The 14,077-nt window shown below is 41.2% G+C and overlaps 2 protein-coding genes across 4 annotated transcripts in view; both read left to right on the top strand.

Annotated features, from left to right (window-relative positions):
• Window positions 1-109: 109 nt before the first annotated feature.
• LOC137139750 (tumor necrosis factor receptor superfamily member 14-like) lies at window positions 110-4,334 on the top strand. 2 transcript variants are annotated; one of them, XM_067527442.1, is made up of 6 exons: window positions 110-544; window positions 687-776; window positions 2,193-2,318; window positions 2,421-2,582; window positions 2,671-2,755; window positions 3,163-4,334. In XM_067527442.1, the coding sequence occupies exons 1-6, from the start codon at window positions 517-519 to the stop codon at window positions 3,200-3,202; spliced, it is 531 nt and encodes a 176-aa protein (XP_067383543.1). In that variant the 5' UTR covers window positions 110-516; the 3' UTR covers window positions 3,203-4,334. The 2 variants fall into 2 exon arrangements, with proteins under 2 accessions (XP_067383543.1, XP_067383545.1); XM_067527444.1 differs by lacking the exon at window positions 687-776.
• Window positions 4,335-5,278: 944 nt separating this feature from the next.
• prkcz (protein kinase C, zeta) overlaps window positions 5,279-14,077 on the top strand; it is a 79,934-nt gene continuing 71,135 nt past the window's right edge. The window contains exons 1-4 of one of the 2 annotated variants that reach the window (XM_067527424.1): window positions 5,279-5,532; window positions 10,670-10,791; window positions 12,600-12,689; window positions 13,007-13,057. In XM_067527424.1, coding sequence (XP_067383525.1) covers window positions 5,456-5,532; window positions 10,670-10,791; window positions 12,600-12,689; window positions 13,007-13,057 — 340 coding nt within the window. In that variant the 5' untranslated portion in view covers window positions 5,279-5,455. The remainder of the gene's footprint in view (window positions 5,533-10,669; window positions 10,792-12,599; window positions 12,690-13,006; window positions 13,058-14,077) is intronic. The other variant, XM_067527422.1, reaches the window with a different exon arrangement.

Here is a 14,077-nt window from a genome sequence, read left to right as displayed (position 1 = left end):
GGTTTTCATTTGGTGAATTTCCAAAATTATAAAAAACAACACTGGTTGACGTAATGGAAGAACGTTTTACCTTCATCAGGGTGTAAACTTGTTGGCAGTTTGAGCTGTTGAGATGTTCCAATTTAAAACACTATGAATTTAATTTGCCCATTTAAAAAAGACATGAAACACCCAGCAGGTCTTTCCCATCCCCAGCTGTGCAGTGCCGGCACAAATGGGGAGGGTTGCGTCAGAAAGGGGCATCCGGCGTAAAAAAGTAAAAAAAAAAAAAGTAACGCTAAATTAACATGCGGACAATGATCCGCTGTGGCGACCCTGAACTCCCGGTATAAGCGAAAGGAAAAAAAAGAAGAAAAAAAGAGAGATGACTTACTGTTTCTAGACGGCAGTGTTACTGCTCGCGGTGTGCAGCCTGCCGGAAGTACGTCAGAGGAAGAAGGAAGTGGATTTAAACGGTGGATTAACGTATAGTTAAATCTACTCAAAACGTTATAAAGTATCGTGTGATCATGTGATATGTTTCCGACGTTTGTGTTTGTGTCTGGTAGGTGACGTACATCTTCACAATTAGAATCTAGATTCTAGAGTCTAGAATCGAATCTTTACTAGCCGATGCTAACATTAGCTTAGCAATATGCTATGATTAGCTTAACTAGGAACCGCTCCCAACTGTGTCTGTTTTTCAGGGCTTGTCGCTCTCACGGTGCCAGCGTTATGTTGTCGGGAAAAGGAGTACAGCACACGGGATGGACAGTGCTGCCCCATGTGTCAAGAAGGTAGGAAACTGTGCAAACAGGTCAAACGGCGAAGTGATTTTGCCCCTGGCTGAATGGAACTGCGGTCACACGGCAGTTTCCCGTTTCCTTTAATGGTTTTTTGAACATGAATCTGTCTAACGACTCTGACTTTACCACCGAAAAACTCAGTTCTTGTGTATAATTCAGGTTTTTGTAAATTGTGGTGTAAATATTTTGTATAATTTGAGAATGCAACCACGATGGGGCACAAGCCAGTGTCATCTTGTACCAGTCCCAAGTCTGGATAACAGCAGAGGATCGTATCATCCGAGGATGCAGAGACACTGGAGACACTGTGGAGACACTGTGGAGACACCTGAAAGGGAACAGCCGAAAAGAAAAGAAGACTTTGTATAATTTGATAAATAATCCGACTCTGATTGATTAGTGCTGATGCTTCATTTGCTGTTGGGATTATGGGACTCAAGTTTTCTGTCAATTTTCATAACTCAAATAATATAAAATATTAGTTAAGACTACCTTCATTACAGTAAATGTATTGAAGCTATTCTGTGTAATACTAAACTGTCAAAATAAAAGTAATTTCAACGGAAAGCAGATATTAACACATTTGACTTTGACGCATGTATAATTTCTAGACGCAGCCTGCAAAGAAACCACAGATGCTGACCGGAGCATAAACGCATTATAGTTTGTTTCTTACCTTATGTTTCATTTATTCAGAAGTTCCATGGATCATGAGAATGATTTTATTTTTCTTTAGTCTGATGATAAACTAAATATAAAATATGTTACACATGTTCAGTGCCACAATGTTTTTGCTTTCAGAAGTAGGAGAGGAGTGAGGGAATGAGAGAAGTACAATCGATGAGACATACGTTTTGATATTTCTATTTATTTTAGAGACAGATTCAAATGAATTCAAACGAAATAATTGTCAGGTAAAAGTTGTTAGTTGCAGCCAGATTCTCATTTTTATTCTCCATCAAGAAGTTACCTCATGTTGTTCTGAGCTGCACTGATGGATGCAGTAGCGTCTACACTCTGAGGATCCTGTCAGGAATGAAAGAATATTGCTGCCATTTCAGATGTAGTGAAATTGTAGTGTAGTTAATAAATGTCTTGAAATGTCGCCTTTACTTGTTGGACAGTAAGTGTGAAAAACCTCAGTGAGACATCTAAAGCGTGGAAAGACAAAATTACTATTAACCTGTTTAATGTGTGGACTCCTTGTGTACGCGGTGTGAAGTCTCTTGTCCATGTCAGGATCCTGACATCCTCCAGAGGTGTTTAGTCCTGCAACATAAGTTACCATGGTGATCTACCCTGATTCAATGTGAGCCTGATGAGAACTTGAGTTCAGCCCAAAGACAGCTGACTAACCCACTGGTCTTAATGGTAAAAACCCTGCTGATGTTATCTTGTCTTGAACAGGTACCGTTGTTCGAAGAGACTGTACACAACTGTCAGGGACACTGTGTGTCCCATGTGAGGACGGGACTTTCATGAACAAACTCAACGGCCTGACTAGATGTTTCCCCTGTGCTGCTTGCGACACAGGTACAGTCAGATGGAAAATCTAAATTAAAATGCTGTAATTAAAGTTTAACAGATTCATTTTCAGTGTCAAATTTAATAATAACTTCATTTTTGTCTTTGTAGCTCAGGGTCTTTTTGAGCAACAGAAGTGCACATTGACAACAGATGCAGTCTGTGATGTTTTTAGTGGATATTTCTGCAGAAGTTTGTCTGATGATGGTACAGGATGTAGTTTGGCAGTCAGACATAAAGTCTGTGCACCTGGTCAGAGGATTGAAGCACCTGGTAAGAAAAAGGATCTTCATTAATGATTATTTATGTTAGATGTTTGGTCCTTGTGTAATAAACCTCAGTTTTGGGCTTTTTCTTTAAGGAACCAGCAGATCGGATACGGTGTGTGAGGACTGTCCACCTGGATATTTTTCAGAGGATGGTGTCAACTGTAAAGCTTGGACAGTGTAGGACATTGTTCTTTCTCAATTTACTCTAAAAGCTCATAAAGCAAAGCAAATGATTCGTGTTTGTTACTATGTTTTATAATACTCTGCAGTCATTGTTCCAAATGTGCACTGGGATGTTTGGTCATTTACAGTGTGTCTTAATGTCTCAAGACTGTGGTGAAAAAATCTCTGTTATCCATTGGAATTTCTAGACATTGACGATCAGTCAGTTTTTCACTTTGTTAATCAGAGAACCTGTCGGACATTCACACGAACAAATATGACCTTCAGTAGAACTATTTGAGAACATTAACAAGTACAAGTCTTGTAAATTACTTGTGACTTTAAGTTTATAATAAACCAAATGATGCTGAAATGAGTTCGATTTGGAACTAAAGCAGACTTTTGTTTCGTTTGTCCAACAGTTGCTCAAAAACCCAAAAGAAGGTGCTGCTAATTTACTAAAATGAGCAATGACTGGATGGGACCAGTTTAACGAGCAAACTTCACCAAATCATTCCACATAAGTACCAATCTATTTTAATATTTCAGTACTTTATTGGCAGTGCAATGATTCAAGAGCTGCAGGGGCGATTTTCTGTGTGGAGTCTCCATGTAGGATTTAGGTTTATTGGTAGCTTGCTCTGGTGATGGACAGGCTGACAGATGAGGTTAGACAAGAATCTCCATGGACTATGATGTTTGCAGATGACATTGTGATTTGTAGTGAGAGCAGGGAGCAGGTGGAGGAAAATCTAGAGAGGTGGAGGCCTGCTCTGGAAAACAGGAATGAAGCTTTGCTGCAGTAAGACAGAATACATGTGTGTCAATGAGAGGGACCAAGGTGGAACGGTGAGGTTACAGGGAGCAGAGGTGAAGAAGGTGCAGGACTTTAAGTACTTAGGGTCAACGGTTCAGAACAACGGAGAGTGTGGAAAAAAGGTGAAGAGGCGAGTGCAGGCAGGTTGGAACAGGTGGAGAAAAGTGTCAGGTGTGTTGTGTGATTAAAGAGTATCAGCGAGAATGAAAGGAAAGGTGTTCAAGACGGTGGTGAGACCAGAGATGTTGTTCGGCTTAGAGACAGTGGCACTGAAGAAAAGACAGGAGGCAGAGCTGGAGGTAGCAGAGCTTAAGATGTTGAGGTTCTCTTTGGGAGAGACGAGGATGGACAGGATCAGGAATGAGGACATCAGAGGGACAGCTCATGTTAGATGTGTTGGAGATAAAGTCAGAGATGCTAGATTGAGTTTGGACATGTTCAGAGGAGAAACTGTGAATATATCGGTAGAAGGATGCTGAGGTTGGAGCTGCCAGGCAGGAGGTCTAGAGGAAGAGCAAAGAGGAGATTTATGGATGTAGTGAGGGAGGACATGAAGTTAGTTGGTTAGAGGATGCAGAGGACAGGGTTAGATGAAGCACATGATTCGCTGTGGAGACTCCAGAAACGGAACAGCCCAAAGGAAAAGAAGAAGAAGGTAGCTTATATATGACAAGGCCAGTTCTACTTGCCCTGAATTGACGCTTGTTTCATAAGAGATTTATTTGAATTACGTTTGTTTACTCTGTGTGTCAATAAAAATATTACATTTCAAATTTTTATTTTGTTTTCGTGTTTCTCTGTTTTCTCTTAGTTTTTCAAACACTTTTCAAAGTTTTTACAGCTGGCTAATGAAAGTGTGTAGACTCAATTGAAAAATGGATTTTAGTTGAATTAAATTACGAAAATTAAGATTTGAAGATAAACTGGAACATTTAAGCATTTAGTTACCAGCTGCAAAGATGAAATATGATTATTTAAAGCTCTGTAAAATAAAATAAAAATAAAAAAATTAGTGCCACCAGGAATTGAACTGACTTTGCAGAATAAACATCCAGCGGGCGGCGCTAAACCACTGGATCATTTCAGTGGCTTTCAGCTTTACCCAGCACCAAATGAATAAAGCCTGTTTATGTGTGCGAGCCTTTCTGTGATGAGGTTCACAGAGCAGAAACATTTTCCATGAAAGGTTGTGTTGGAAAATGACAATCCCACATAAAAAATACAGTGGTAGAGCAGCGGAGTCTTGTTGAGCTCATTAGTTATTTATTGCAGGGAATGAAAGATGCTGGACTGTGGCAGGAGCTCAGTCTCTCAGCGAAATGGATTTAATGGGATGTGTAGTGGGTGGATCACCTGTAGCAGCAGGTAACCACTGATATAGAGGATAAATCCACATTGTTTAACTTTTTAAGAGTTCGTTATGAAGCTGAGCCTTGACTACATATACAAAATATACACAGCAGTGGCCTCATTTTCCAGTAATTTGTTGGGTATTCAACTTACGGACAGGTGATTATGGGTCGCGGTAACCATAGTGAGCATGTGAAACTCTGACAAGTCAGCGATCAAGTGTTAAGTCATTTCCGTTGCAAAATAAAAGCACTACTCCTATCTGAGACCTGTGGACTCCGCGTTGATTAAGGCGGCATTTTATTGTGAAAAGCAAAACCGGAACCGCTCTTGTTATTGGCGCCAGCGGCTGCGCCGCCGGAAGGTTTAATGTGTAAACGAAAGAAACTTGAGCGCAGCTCGATAAGTTGCGGAGCGGTGAAAAGCTCCCGTCCCGGTCGTGGCATGTTAACTTTTCCATCTGCCGAAGTGACCGCGGGGCCTCCAGCTGCTTTCGGTCCGTCCCGGTAACGTCGGACCCGCTGGGACATTAAACTACACACTCTGCGATGCCCATGCACGCGCCGAACGGAACCATGATGGACCCGGAGTCGGGCTTGGTGAAAATTAAAGCTCACTACTGTGGGTAAGCAGCTGTCACTTTGGGGAGCAAACGCACAGGACTTAGCTTTGAGCTAACGGGGACAGAGAGGGACCACCTGTGGGCTCCCAGGAATAAAGCTAATGTTCTGTGTAACGTTACCTGGCCAGTGCTAAACTCACCTGTTTAACGCCTTTGTCGCTATGATAACGTGGAGTTGCTTTTTAGCGTGTTCACGTTACTGCACTGTTGCTTTTCTCTGCTGTCTCTGCTGCTGAAGTTTTGTAGTTTGCCCATGATGATTTTTCGTGTCTCCCTCCAGCATTTAAAGGGCAACTCAGCCGACTCTCAACTTGCTTTGCTTGGGCTCGAGTTTGGGGCGAGTGGTCGGTGAATGGCATCAAATGTTTTTCTGCTTTCTCTATGGTACAATACTTCTCTGCTCCTAGTGCAGGTGACGTCACGTCATAGTATGCAGACTGTAATGTTAGTTGACCTGCTGCTCACAAGTCCTGCGGGTGACCTCATCGGAACCCCCTGATGATGTCATCTGGAGGAGATTTCCAGCTTGAGGCATAAACACATTTGTAAATGTATGGAAGACAGACGAGTTTTGAAAGATAATAACACATTTATTCCCCAAACTACTGCCTCAGGACACTACTCTGCGTCAGTCTCTCTGTGTATCGCTGCTCATAAAGTTTAACAACTGTAAAGCTGTCAGTCGCCACTGAATCGTAAAGTCTCGTCCAGCTTGTGGACTTAAATCACTGCACCCTCCTGTCAAACACGCAGTCGGCCTGATTCTTTTCACGCTGCCTCGTCTCTTAACTATGCGGTTATGTCATCTTCAATAGTAGGCGTAACTCAGACAAGCAAGATAAGTCTATTGTTCTTCACCTCCAAAGACTCTCCAGCTGTGGAACAGTGTGGAAAAATCTTATGTGTGTGCGTCATTTTTTCCCCTCTTGTAGTTGCTCAGCAGAACCGTTCGCGGGTGTAGTTTGATCACTGCAGCAACGGTGCTCTGTGGAATTCAATGTTGCCTTCTCATGAAGGCTGGTCCTAGCAGCGTGTATACTGGCATTTCCCCCTAACCAAGACCGACCCATTCCACAGCTTCCATTTCACAGCCCCCGAGGCAGTTTGTGTGGTCTCCAAATCATCCCAGCGTAAGGGTAACTTCGGAATTCAGCCCATAGAAGCCACCGATGATTCCAGTGAGATCACAAGAACAGTTCAGCCGGTTTTGTTTTCTCTGTAGACAACAGTAGAAGATCACAGACGTGGGATGAATGACCGATCAGCTGCAGCCCAGACGTGGTGTGTGACCACAGTTCTGGGTATATCCCAAAACAGGTATCAGCATCGGGGCTGATCCTGCTATTGAGTACTTGTACTCGTAAAAGTTCTCAGATAGTGCATCTGATGTCATGTTAACCTCTGCAGGTAGGTGGAGGTCATTTGGAGATGTTTAAAGACAATGGACAAAGACAAACGCAAAGCAGAATGCAAACTCTGCATTCTCCTACAGTTCTCAGGTCTACTTACTAACAGTCCTGCTCACGTATTTCAAGAATATTTTAAAAACCTTTAATGTTTGTGACCGACATCGACAACAGCACCGCTATATGTGTTTTGACGGCAGAAAGTGTGAGTCTGAATGTCTGTTTAGTCATTTCTGGCATTAGCCTGACTTCAATGAATTGATGGAGGATTTTACTGTTTGGCAGCTCAACAGTAAAATTGTGTAGTACTTGTATCGGTACTCGGTTTTGTTGAGTTGTCAAATGTACTTGTACTCAGTCTGGAAAATAGTGATGTTGGGACATCACTACTAAATTCAGTGTTATCTGTACGGCTGTTCAAAATGAATCAATCTTTTATAAACCTATATAGACGAGGACGAATGTCCACCAAACTGCATGATTATCAGCAGACAAACCTGAAAATACTCAGTTTATAATAAGGTGACTTTCATTTGACACTTTGGGCCCTGAAAAGGTTTGTTAAAGACAATACTAGAGATGTCTGTTTTACTTGTTTAGTTTATCACTAGTCACAAAGTAGTGAGAAGCTGATTTCTTAATGTATCTGAACGGAACATATTTTATATAACATCATACATGACAAAGATTTTTGCTTAGAAATTACAGCTATTCAGATTTTCATGAGCCAACTGGTGCAGCTCTGTTCCCCACTAAATTATCACCTTTTACTTTTCATTATCATTCCATTTTATACATTTCAATTTTATTAGACTAGAAACTGATGGTTATTTATAACATGCAACAGACGAGGAGTTTGGATAAACGTCCCTTGAATTAGGCCTTTTTGAAGAACTGTGTCCAAGAAAAATAGTAAGAGAGAAATATGAAAGTGAAAGAATAATGTGTTGGAATAAGCATCCAGCCCCTGTTGGTATAAATATCTGGGTAGGTTTGGTTAGGAACTAAATAAACACGGTTAATGTTCCAAAAATGTCACCATTTAGTTTCAGATTAATGATTTGTGCAAAGACTCGCATCGCGTGACCTAATACAACAAGGCAACAAACAGTTGTTTGACACTGGACTCTGGTGTCCTGTTGGAAAGTCGTCAGCTTTGTTAACCCAACCGTCTCCTGGCAAAAACTTCTGTGTGTAAATCCCAGGGAAGTGTGTACAGTAAAGTTTGCTGCAGCTACTACGCTTCGCCCCACAGTATCACGTCTTGTTGGTACCAACATCCTACCTACTGCACTTTACAGGAAGCCAGTCAGTAAAAAATAATAATAATGGGGGAGATAGAGAAAGGCTCTCTGGGGATGAAGAGGTTTTATCTTTCCTCCCAGAGGTTGATCTTTATTCAAAATTAGTCTAAGACAAACAATGACCAAACAGTGAATATGTAGTTATTTTTCACCAGCACAGGGAGCTCACTAACATACTACAGTTTTTTTTTGAGGCTTCTCAGGACACACTTAAGAGCCCGTGTGAAGCCTGAACATGAGGTTCGGACATTTGAATGATGTCGACCAGCATAGGAAACACAAATTAAACATAGCATGCTTCTCTCGGTTGCAGTCCTCGGTTTTGCAGTTTCCAAAAACAAGCGTAAAAATGAAATCTTTCAGTGTGTTTTCAGCGAGTAGCAGGTGGAAACCAGTGCGTGTTAACAGGGGAAAAGCACACAGTCACTCGTACAGTATTTGAGCTGTAGATGACCGAAATATTTTGATTAGAGGGATCAAAGTTCAACATGTGTGTGGGCAGATTTATGCTCTTATACATAACCAATCTCTCAGTGTGCTGAGCTATTGTGAGAATACAAACTCAGCAAATAGCTCAGACACACAATAGTCACAGATGGCAATCTTAGTATGTTTGTATATGTGTGTGTGTGTGTGTGTTCACCTATATCAAAATATTGAAAATGTCTCATTCGTGGTTACAACGTTAATTTATTGTTAAGAAGTATAATAAGAGCATTAACAAAAGCAAAAATTCATATCAAATATATTTAAAAAAATGACAAATACTGGAGCAATATGAGGTAGCACTGCCATGCATAGACGTGTGTGTGTGTGTGTGTGTGTGTGTGTAACATCTCCTGTGTGGAGCATTGCCTGCTGGGAAGCAAGCTGTCTCTGCTCCACCTTGTCAGAGTCCAACAAACACTTGCCATAAACATGTAGCTGCACACGCCCAGAAACCTGTCAGACACACTCGTTCTGCACACACACACGTTTTACCAGCATGTTGCAGGTGGTGATATTAGTTTACAGTGTAAAACACGCACTGTTATTTCGAGCTATTGATTGTGAATACATACCGTGGATATTATAGCCAGCAGCAGAACGGGGAGGGTTGACGTTGAGCCGCCCTTAGTTAAAATATACCTCACCTGATAAGGGTATTTGAAGGCCATGAACTGCAGCCACTAGGTACTTCCTGTTTCAGATCAGCATTTTACGTCAAAGAGATGGCAAAGCGATAATTACCAACACTAACATGGGAAGTATGTAGAAAATCCTCAGACTCCTCTAACCTTCTGATTGGGGAAAACAAATTCAAGCGCTGCAAATATTTAATATTCCAAACAAGTTGACAACTGGGAATAACACACGTACTTGCTCTATCTGTGGGTTATGTGTTAGTATTTGTACTTTGTTTGTGTAAATTAATGTTACTTATCATAATTGAACCACTTATCTCTCCTGTAACCACAACTACAATAGCTGGCCAGCACCAGACTTTAAAAATAGTCTCGACACACCCGTGTATTGTCTCCAAGATATTTAAAGCAGTGTGAAGGCAGTGCAGTATTAAATTACTGGGGCAGTGATTTCCTTAATTTTTTTTTGTTTAAGCACTGAAGAAGCAGAGGCTGAAATGTGCTCGCTTGTCCTCCCCGATCCTGCACCTCCCGTAATGCAACTTAGAAGCATGTTTTATTAGTTTCTTCCCTTCCTGGAAAGTAGCTTACAACACCAGGCGTTTTGTTTCATGTTGGCCTCCATACAAATAGATTACAAATAGATTTGTGTTTAGTCATTTGGCAGATGCTTTTATCCAAAGTAGCAAAAAGTTAAAATTAAGGAGAAAACGTCAAAGCACATTGCTGTGAGAAGAAGACTTTCATCATTGGACCATGATGGTGGCATCAAAGCCGCTGAGCTGAAAGTTTTAGACCTGCATGAGCGCGTTTAGGTGGAAAGGTGCTGTCAAGTTGACCAGTCTCTCGGTGAGAATCAGACTTTGGAACCTATTGCAGGCAGCTACTGAAAGCCAGCGCGGACACCTGAACAGCGGTGTGACATATGTTTGATATTACTGTGATAAAATATTCCCAAGGTCAAAAATTAACTTTGACGCTTATTTGAAATCTGCTTTCACAGCCACTTTTTTTTATTTTTTTATGACCGATTCATTTTAATCCAAAGTCTGAATGCTGTGACTGTGTCTCTCTGTTTTAAACTCAGCCAACCTTTTTCTCCATCCTTTACTCCGTCTAACCTGTTTGCACCTGTAAATGCTGCAAATACCTTTTGGATATTAACTAACCTGGTCTGTAACACATCACACCATTCACATATTCTTTTAAATGTTTTTTTATACTCCTTGTGAACCGAGGGATGTCTGGATCTGTGCTCCACTTCGAAAAAAACCCAAACAAAAATCTCCTCTGTTTGTGTATTCAGGGACATGCTGATCACAGACTTGGCTGCCACAGTCACCTTTGTGGAGCTGTGTGAGCAGGTGAGGATTATGTGCAGCGTTACCAAGCAGCAGCCCATCACGCTCAAGTGGATTGATGATGAAGGTGGGTGTGCCTCCCCCGTGAAATACTGTACGTTACTGTCTCATCCTGAAGGTGCCTGCTGTGTCTTTGTGTGCTGCTTCTAAACGTTGGCTCAAAAGTGCAGAGCGGCCGCCAGAAAGTCAGTGTCCTGGGCCTGTGGCCAGACTTAGAGTGATCGCTGCCACATCACACTGCACACTGGACTGATAGGAAGTGTTCACATTAATCTCCCCACTTTTGTTTTCATGACCAGTCGTGTCTGTTGTGATGTGAGCACCAGCAGTCACCAGCCCTGAGCCCAATACACCGTCACTGCCGCCATGTGTGTAAAATGTTAGACTAGAAGTCTTTTCTGTTAGATGACTACAATAACAATAAAAAAAAATTTAATCATTTTGAGCTCTCTGCATGATTTTAAATGTCTTTTTATTAACCCTGTTAAGGGCCTTAAGCCTGTGGTTCCCAACCAGGGGGATCCAGACCATTAAAGGGTAACGTGAGAAATCGGATACACATATACATACATACAGAACATAAACATTATCGGCTTTATTTCTGCTGCATTACTGGACACTTTAATTTCTCCGTGCTTCCATAAATTATTCAAATACAACAGGATTCATGGTCATATGTACAGTAGGCTTTTGTTTCAGGTTGTTGGGTAAAGATGTGAAGGACGTGTTCCCTTTCGCTTCAGGGAGGATTGTGTAAATATTAAGTTGACACGTGATTATGTATTCTCGCGGATGTTGTCAGTTTTGCTTGGCCTCATAGTTTAGTGTCAGTTCTTCTACAGCACAGCGGTACAGCCCCACCCACCTAAAGCCTCCTCGAGGACAGCTTTTGTGTTTCCTCTTGCTTTTTATTATTTTTAGACTACATTTAGATTTATGAACTATCTAGTATTGTTTTCAGTCTGCCATCTGCATTTTTTAGAGGAGGGGAGGCAAAAATCGGGCGACCCGAATCCAATTTCTTACTTTACTGCACTCTAATGTGTTTTGTCTCAACCTGCTAGATTTGCATAGTGCAACTTGCTGCTGTTGAGGAGAATAAACTTTAAAGTGTATGAGAGTGCAAACTTTTTTGCATAAACAAAACAGTGATGTTGTCAAGCTGCCAAATACGCATCAGCTCAACTCTGACTATTGGCCTTTATCTTTAGCAAATGACAGTGTGCATTCACACTGAGCTAGCAGTGTCTTGGCTTTAGCCAGTACTGATGCTGCACTAAATGGTAAAATGACAAATGTCTGTGCCAGCAGGTCTTTCCAGCTGTCACTACAGTCTGTGAGTGAGTTGTTGGTTAAACATGGTGATTGTTTGAGAGACAAGATTCTTCATTTCATGCAGTTACATCACTGCAAGGGCAGAGGAAACTGAATGTTTCTACAGCTCCAGAAAATCCAGCAGGGTGATACATCTTCAACTCTAGTGGTTCATATCAGTTTCAGAAGTCACATTCTCAAGTATTCTTTGATTGGTACCAAAAGAAGCCAATAATATGTTTGAACCAGGATCAAAATCAGTTGTATGCATTCGATCGTCAATGTTTACATGTATTGACCGAGAAGAATAATTACGCCTTAATTAAGGAAATACATGCAATGTTGCTTCAGATCCACAGTACTAAGCCTTTTGTACAATACACGACAAATCAAAACTTGACGCTGAAACCCAAAGTTTTTACTAAACACTTTTAGTTTAATGAAGAGATGAAAACTAGTTAGTACAACTTTAAAAAGGCTTTTGCAGTGTGGATAATGTGAATGATAGATGTAAGTCATTATGGTGTGTGTGTGTGTGTGTGTGTGTGTGTGTGTGTGTAGGGGACCCTTGTACCATTTCGTCTCAGATGGAGCTGGAGGAGGCATTTCGTATTTACAATAGAACCAAGAGCTCTGGGCTGTTGCTGCATGGTGAGTGACTTTTCATTATTGATTTTTAATCAATATTAATATAATAATCACTAAAGCATAAAACACCACAGAATTGATGAATACCTTAGCAAGCACATGTAGATTTAATGAGTATTATCTATGAGTAATAATATGAATATAGAGAGTTAGAGTGGTGAGAATATCGGGGCCACTTGTTGTTCATGGAAAACGCGGCTCAGAAGAGAGCAGGGTTTTTCCGTCTCGTGGCCTCTGCATCTTATTCTCACGCATCTGCTTGGTGACATCAGGAGATAAACAACAGATAAAAGCTTCCTTTGAATTTCTGCTTTTTGCAGTCTTCCCCAGTGTCCCGGAGCGGCCCGGCATGCCCTGCCCCGGAGAGGACAGTGAGTAAATCAACTCTGCTCTCAGACTCCGAATTAAAGCGGGCTCCTAATGCCGTGTGGTCATAGACGCACGGGATCCGTGTTAAACTAGGTCAACACCAATCAAGAACGCTGGCTTTTGTACAAAGACAAAGTGGAAGTTGGTGAGAGCCCTTGGAAGGGCTTTAGGCTAATCTGATGATCTGGTAAATGTTTGGCCCTTTGCAGCCCTAAAACACTCCACATAACCCTCAAAATTAAAACTAGGAATTGAGTTACACATGGAGTTTTAAGATATATTCCAGGTGGAGAAAGTAAATTAAATGGACTGTTAACATTTCCATAACCATTAAAAAGGAAAACAATGGATGCACTTCTGCTGTCTGACATACACAGAATGTCTTTTGCATTCAAAACATTGACTCCATTTATAATTATGTCTCTGCGTGGTCCGATATGTTTACATGTGTGATTCCGTTTTGTGCAGATTTTTATTATTTTATTATGTTTTTCATCAATTCTTCAGCCCACCTATAGTGAAAATCAGGACCCAAACCAGGAAGCTCAGCTTATTTCTGAAGGTTGTGGAGTTGATTAAATTCCCTTTAGAAATAAGAGCTTTTCTTCCTGTAGAGGTGTCATGTACAGTTGTACTGTGGAACTAGTAGCTTGAAAGCACTGAAGTCTCTCTGGGATTCTGTTTTTTGTTAATTGTGGCCATTTTATCCATTTCAGACAGTGATACTGGAAAGATGAAGAGTAATAGGGGAGAGAGACAAATGTAACAAAGGTCCTCAGTCAGGCTTGAACCAAGGACGTGACCAGGAAGTGTCAGTGCAGTACAGGCGGATACACAAGATACAAATTATTTTACTTTTCAATCTCGTTTTCCATCTTGCTTCTAAAAAAACATGTATCCATCAATGCCATCACACTGTGCAGTTACTTCCTGATTAAATCCCCTGAATGCTGTCATTTAGCATTTAGGCCTCAGGAAGCTTTTCTTGGAAGGTTTCAGAAAATGCAGCGGCCTTCTCAACA

The sequence above is a fragment of the Channa argus genome, chromosome 13, assembly GCF_033026475.1.
Source record: "Channa argus isolate prfri chromosome 13, Channa argus male v1.0, whole genome shotgun sequence".
In the NCBI taxonomy this organism is placed as follows: domain Eukaryota; kingdom Metazoa; phylum Chordata; class Actinopteri; order Anabantiformes; family Channidae; genus Channa; species Channa argus.
This window is presented reverse-complemented; position numbering and strand designations above follow the sequence as displayed.

What these genes read in the sequence shown, in the direction of transcription:
- LOC137139750 (XM_067527442.1), top strand. Translation starts at nt 517, where the DNA reads ATGTTTCCGACGTTTGTGTTTGTGTCTG. An exon ending in CTGTGCTGCTTGCGACACAG is followed by an intron (nt 2,319 to 2,420) that starts GTACAGTCAGAT and finishes TTGTCTTTGTAG; the next exon opens with CTCAGGGTCTTTTTGAGCAA. An exon ending in TCAGAGGATTGAAGCACCTG is followed by an intron (nt 2,583 to 2,670) that starts GTAAGAAAAAGG and finishes TTTTTCTTTAAG; the next exon opens with GAACCAGCAGATCGGATACG.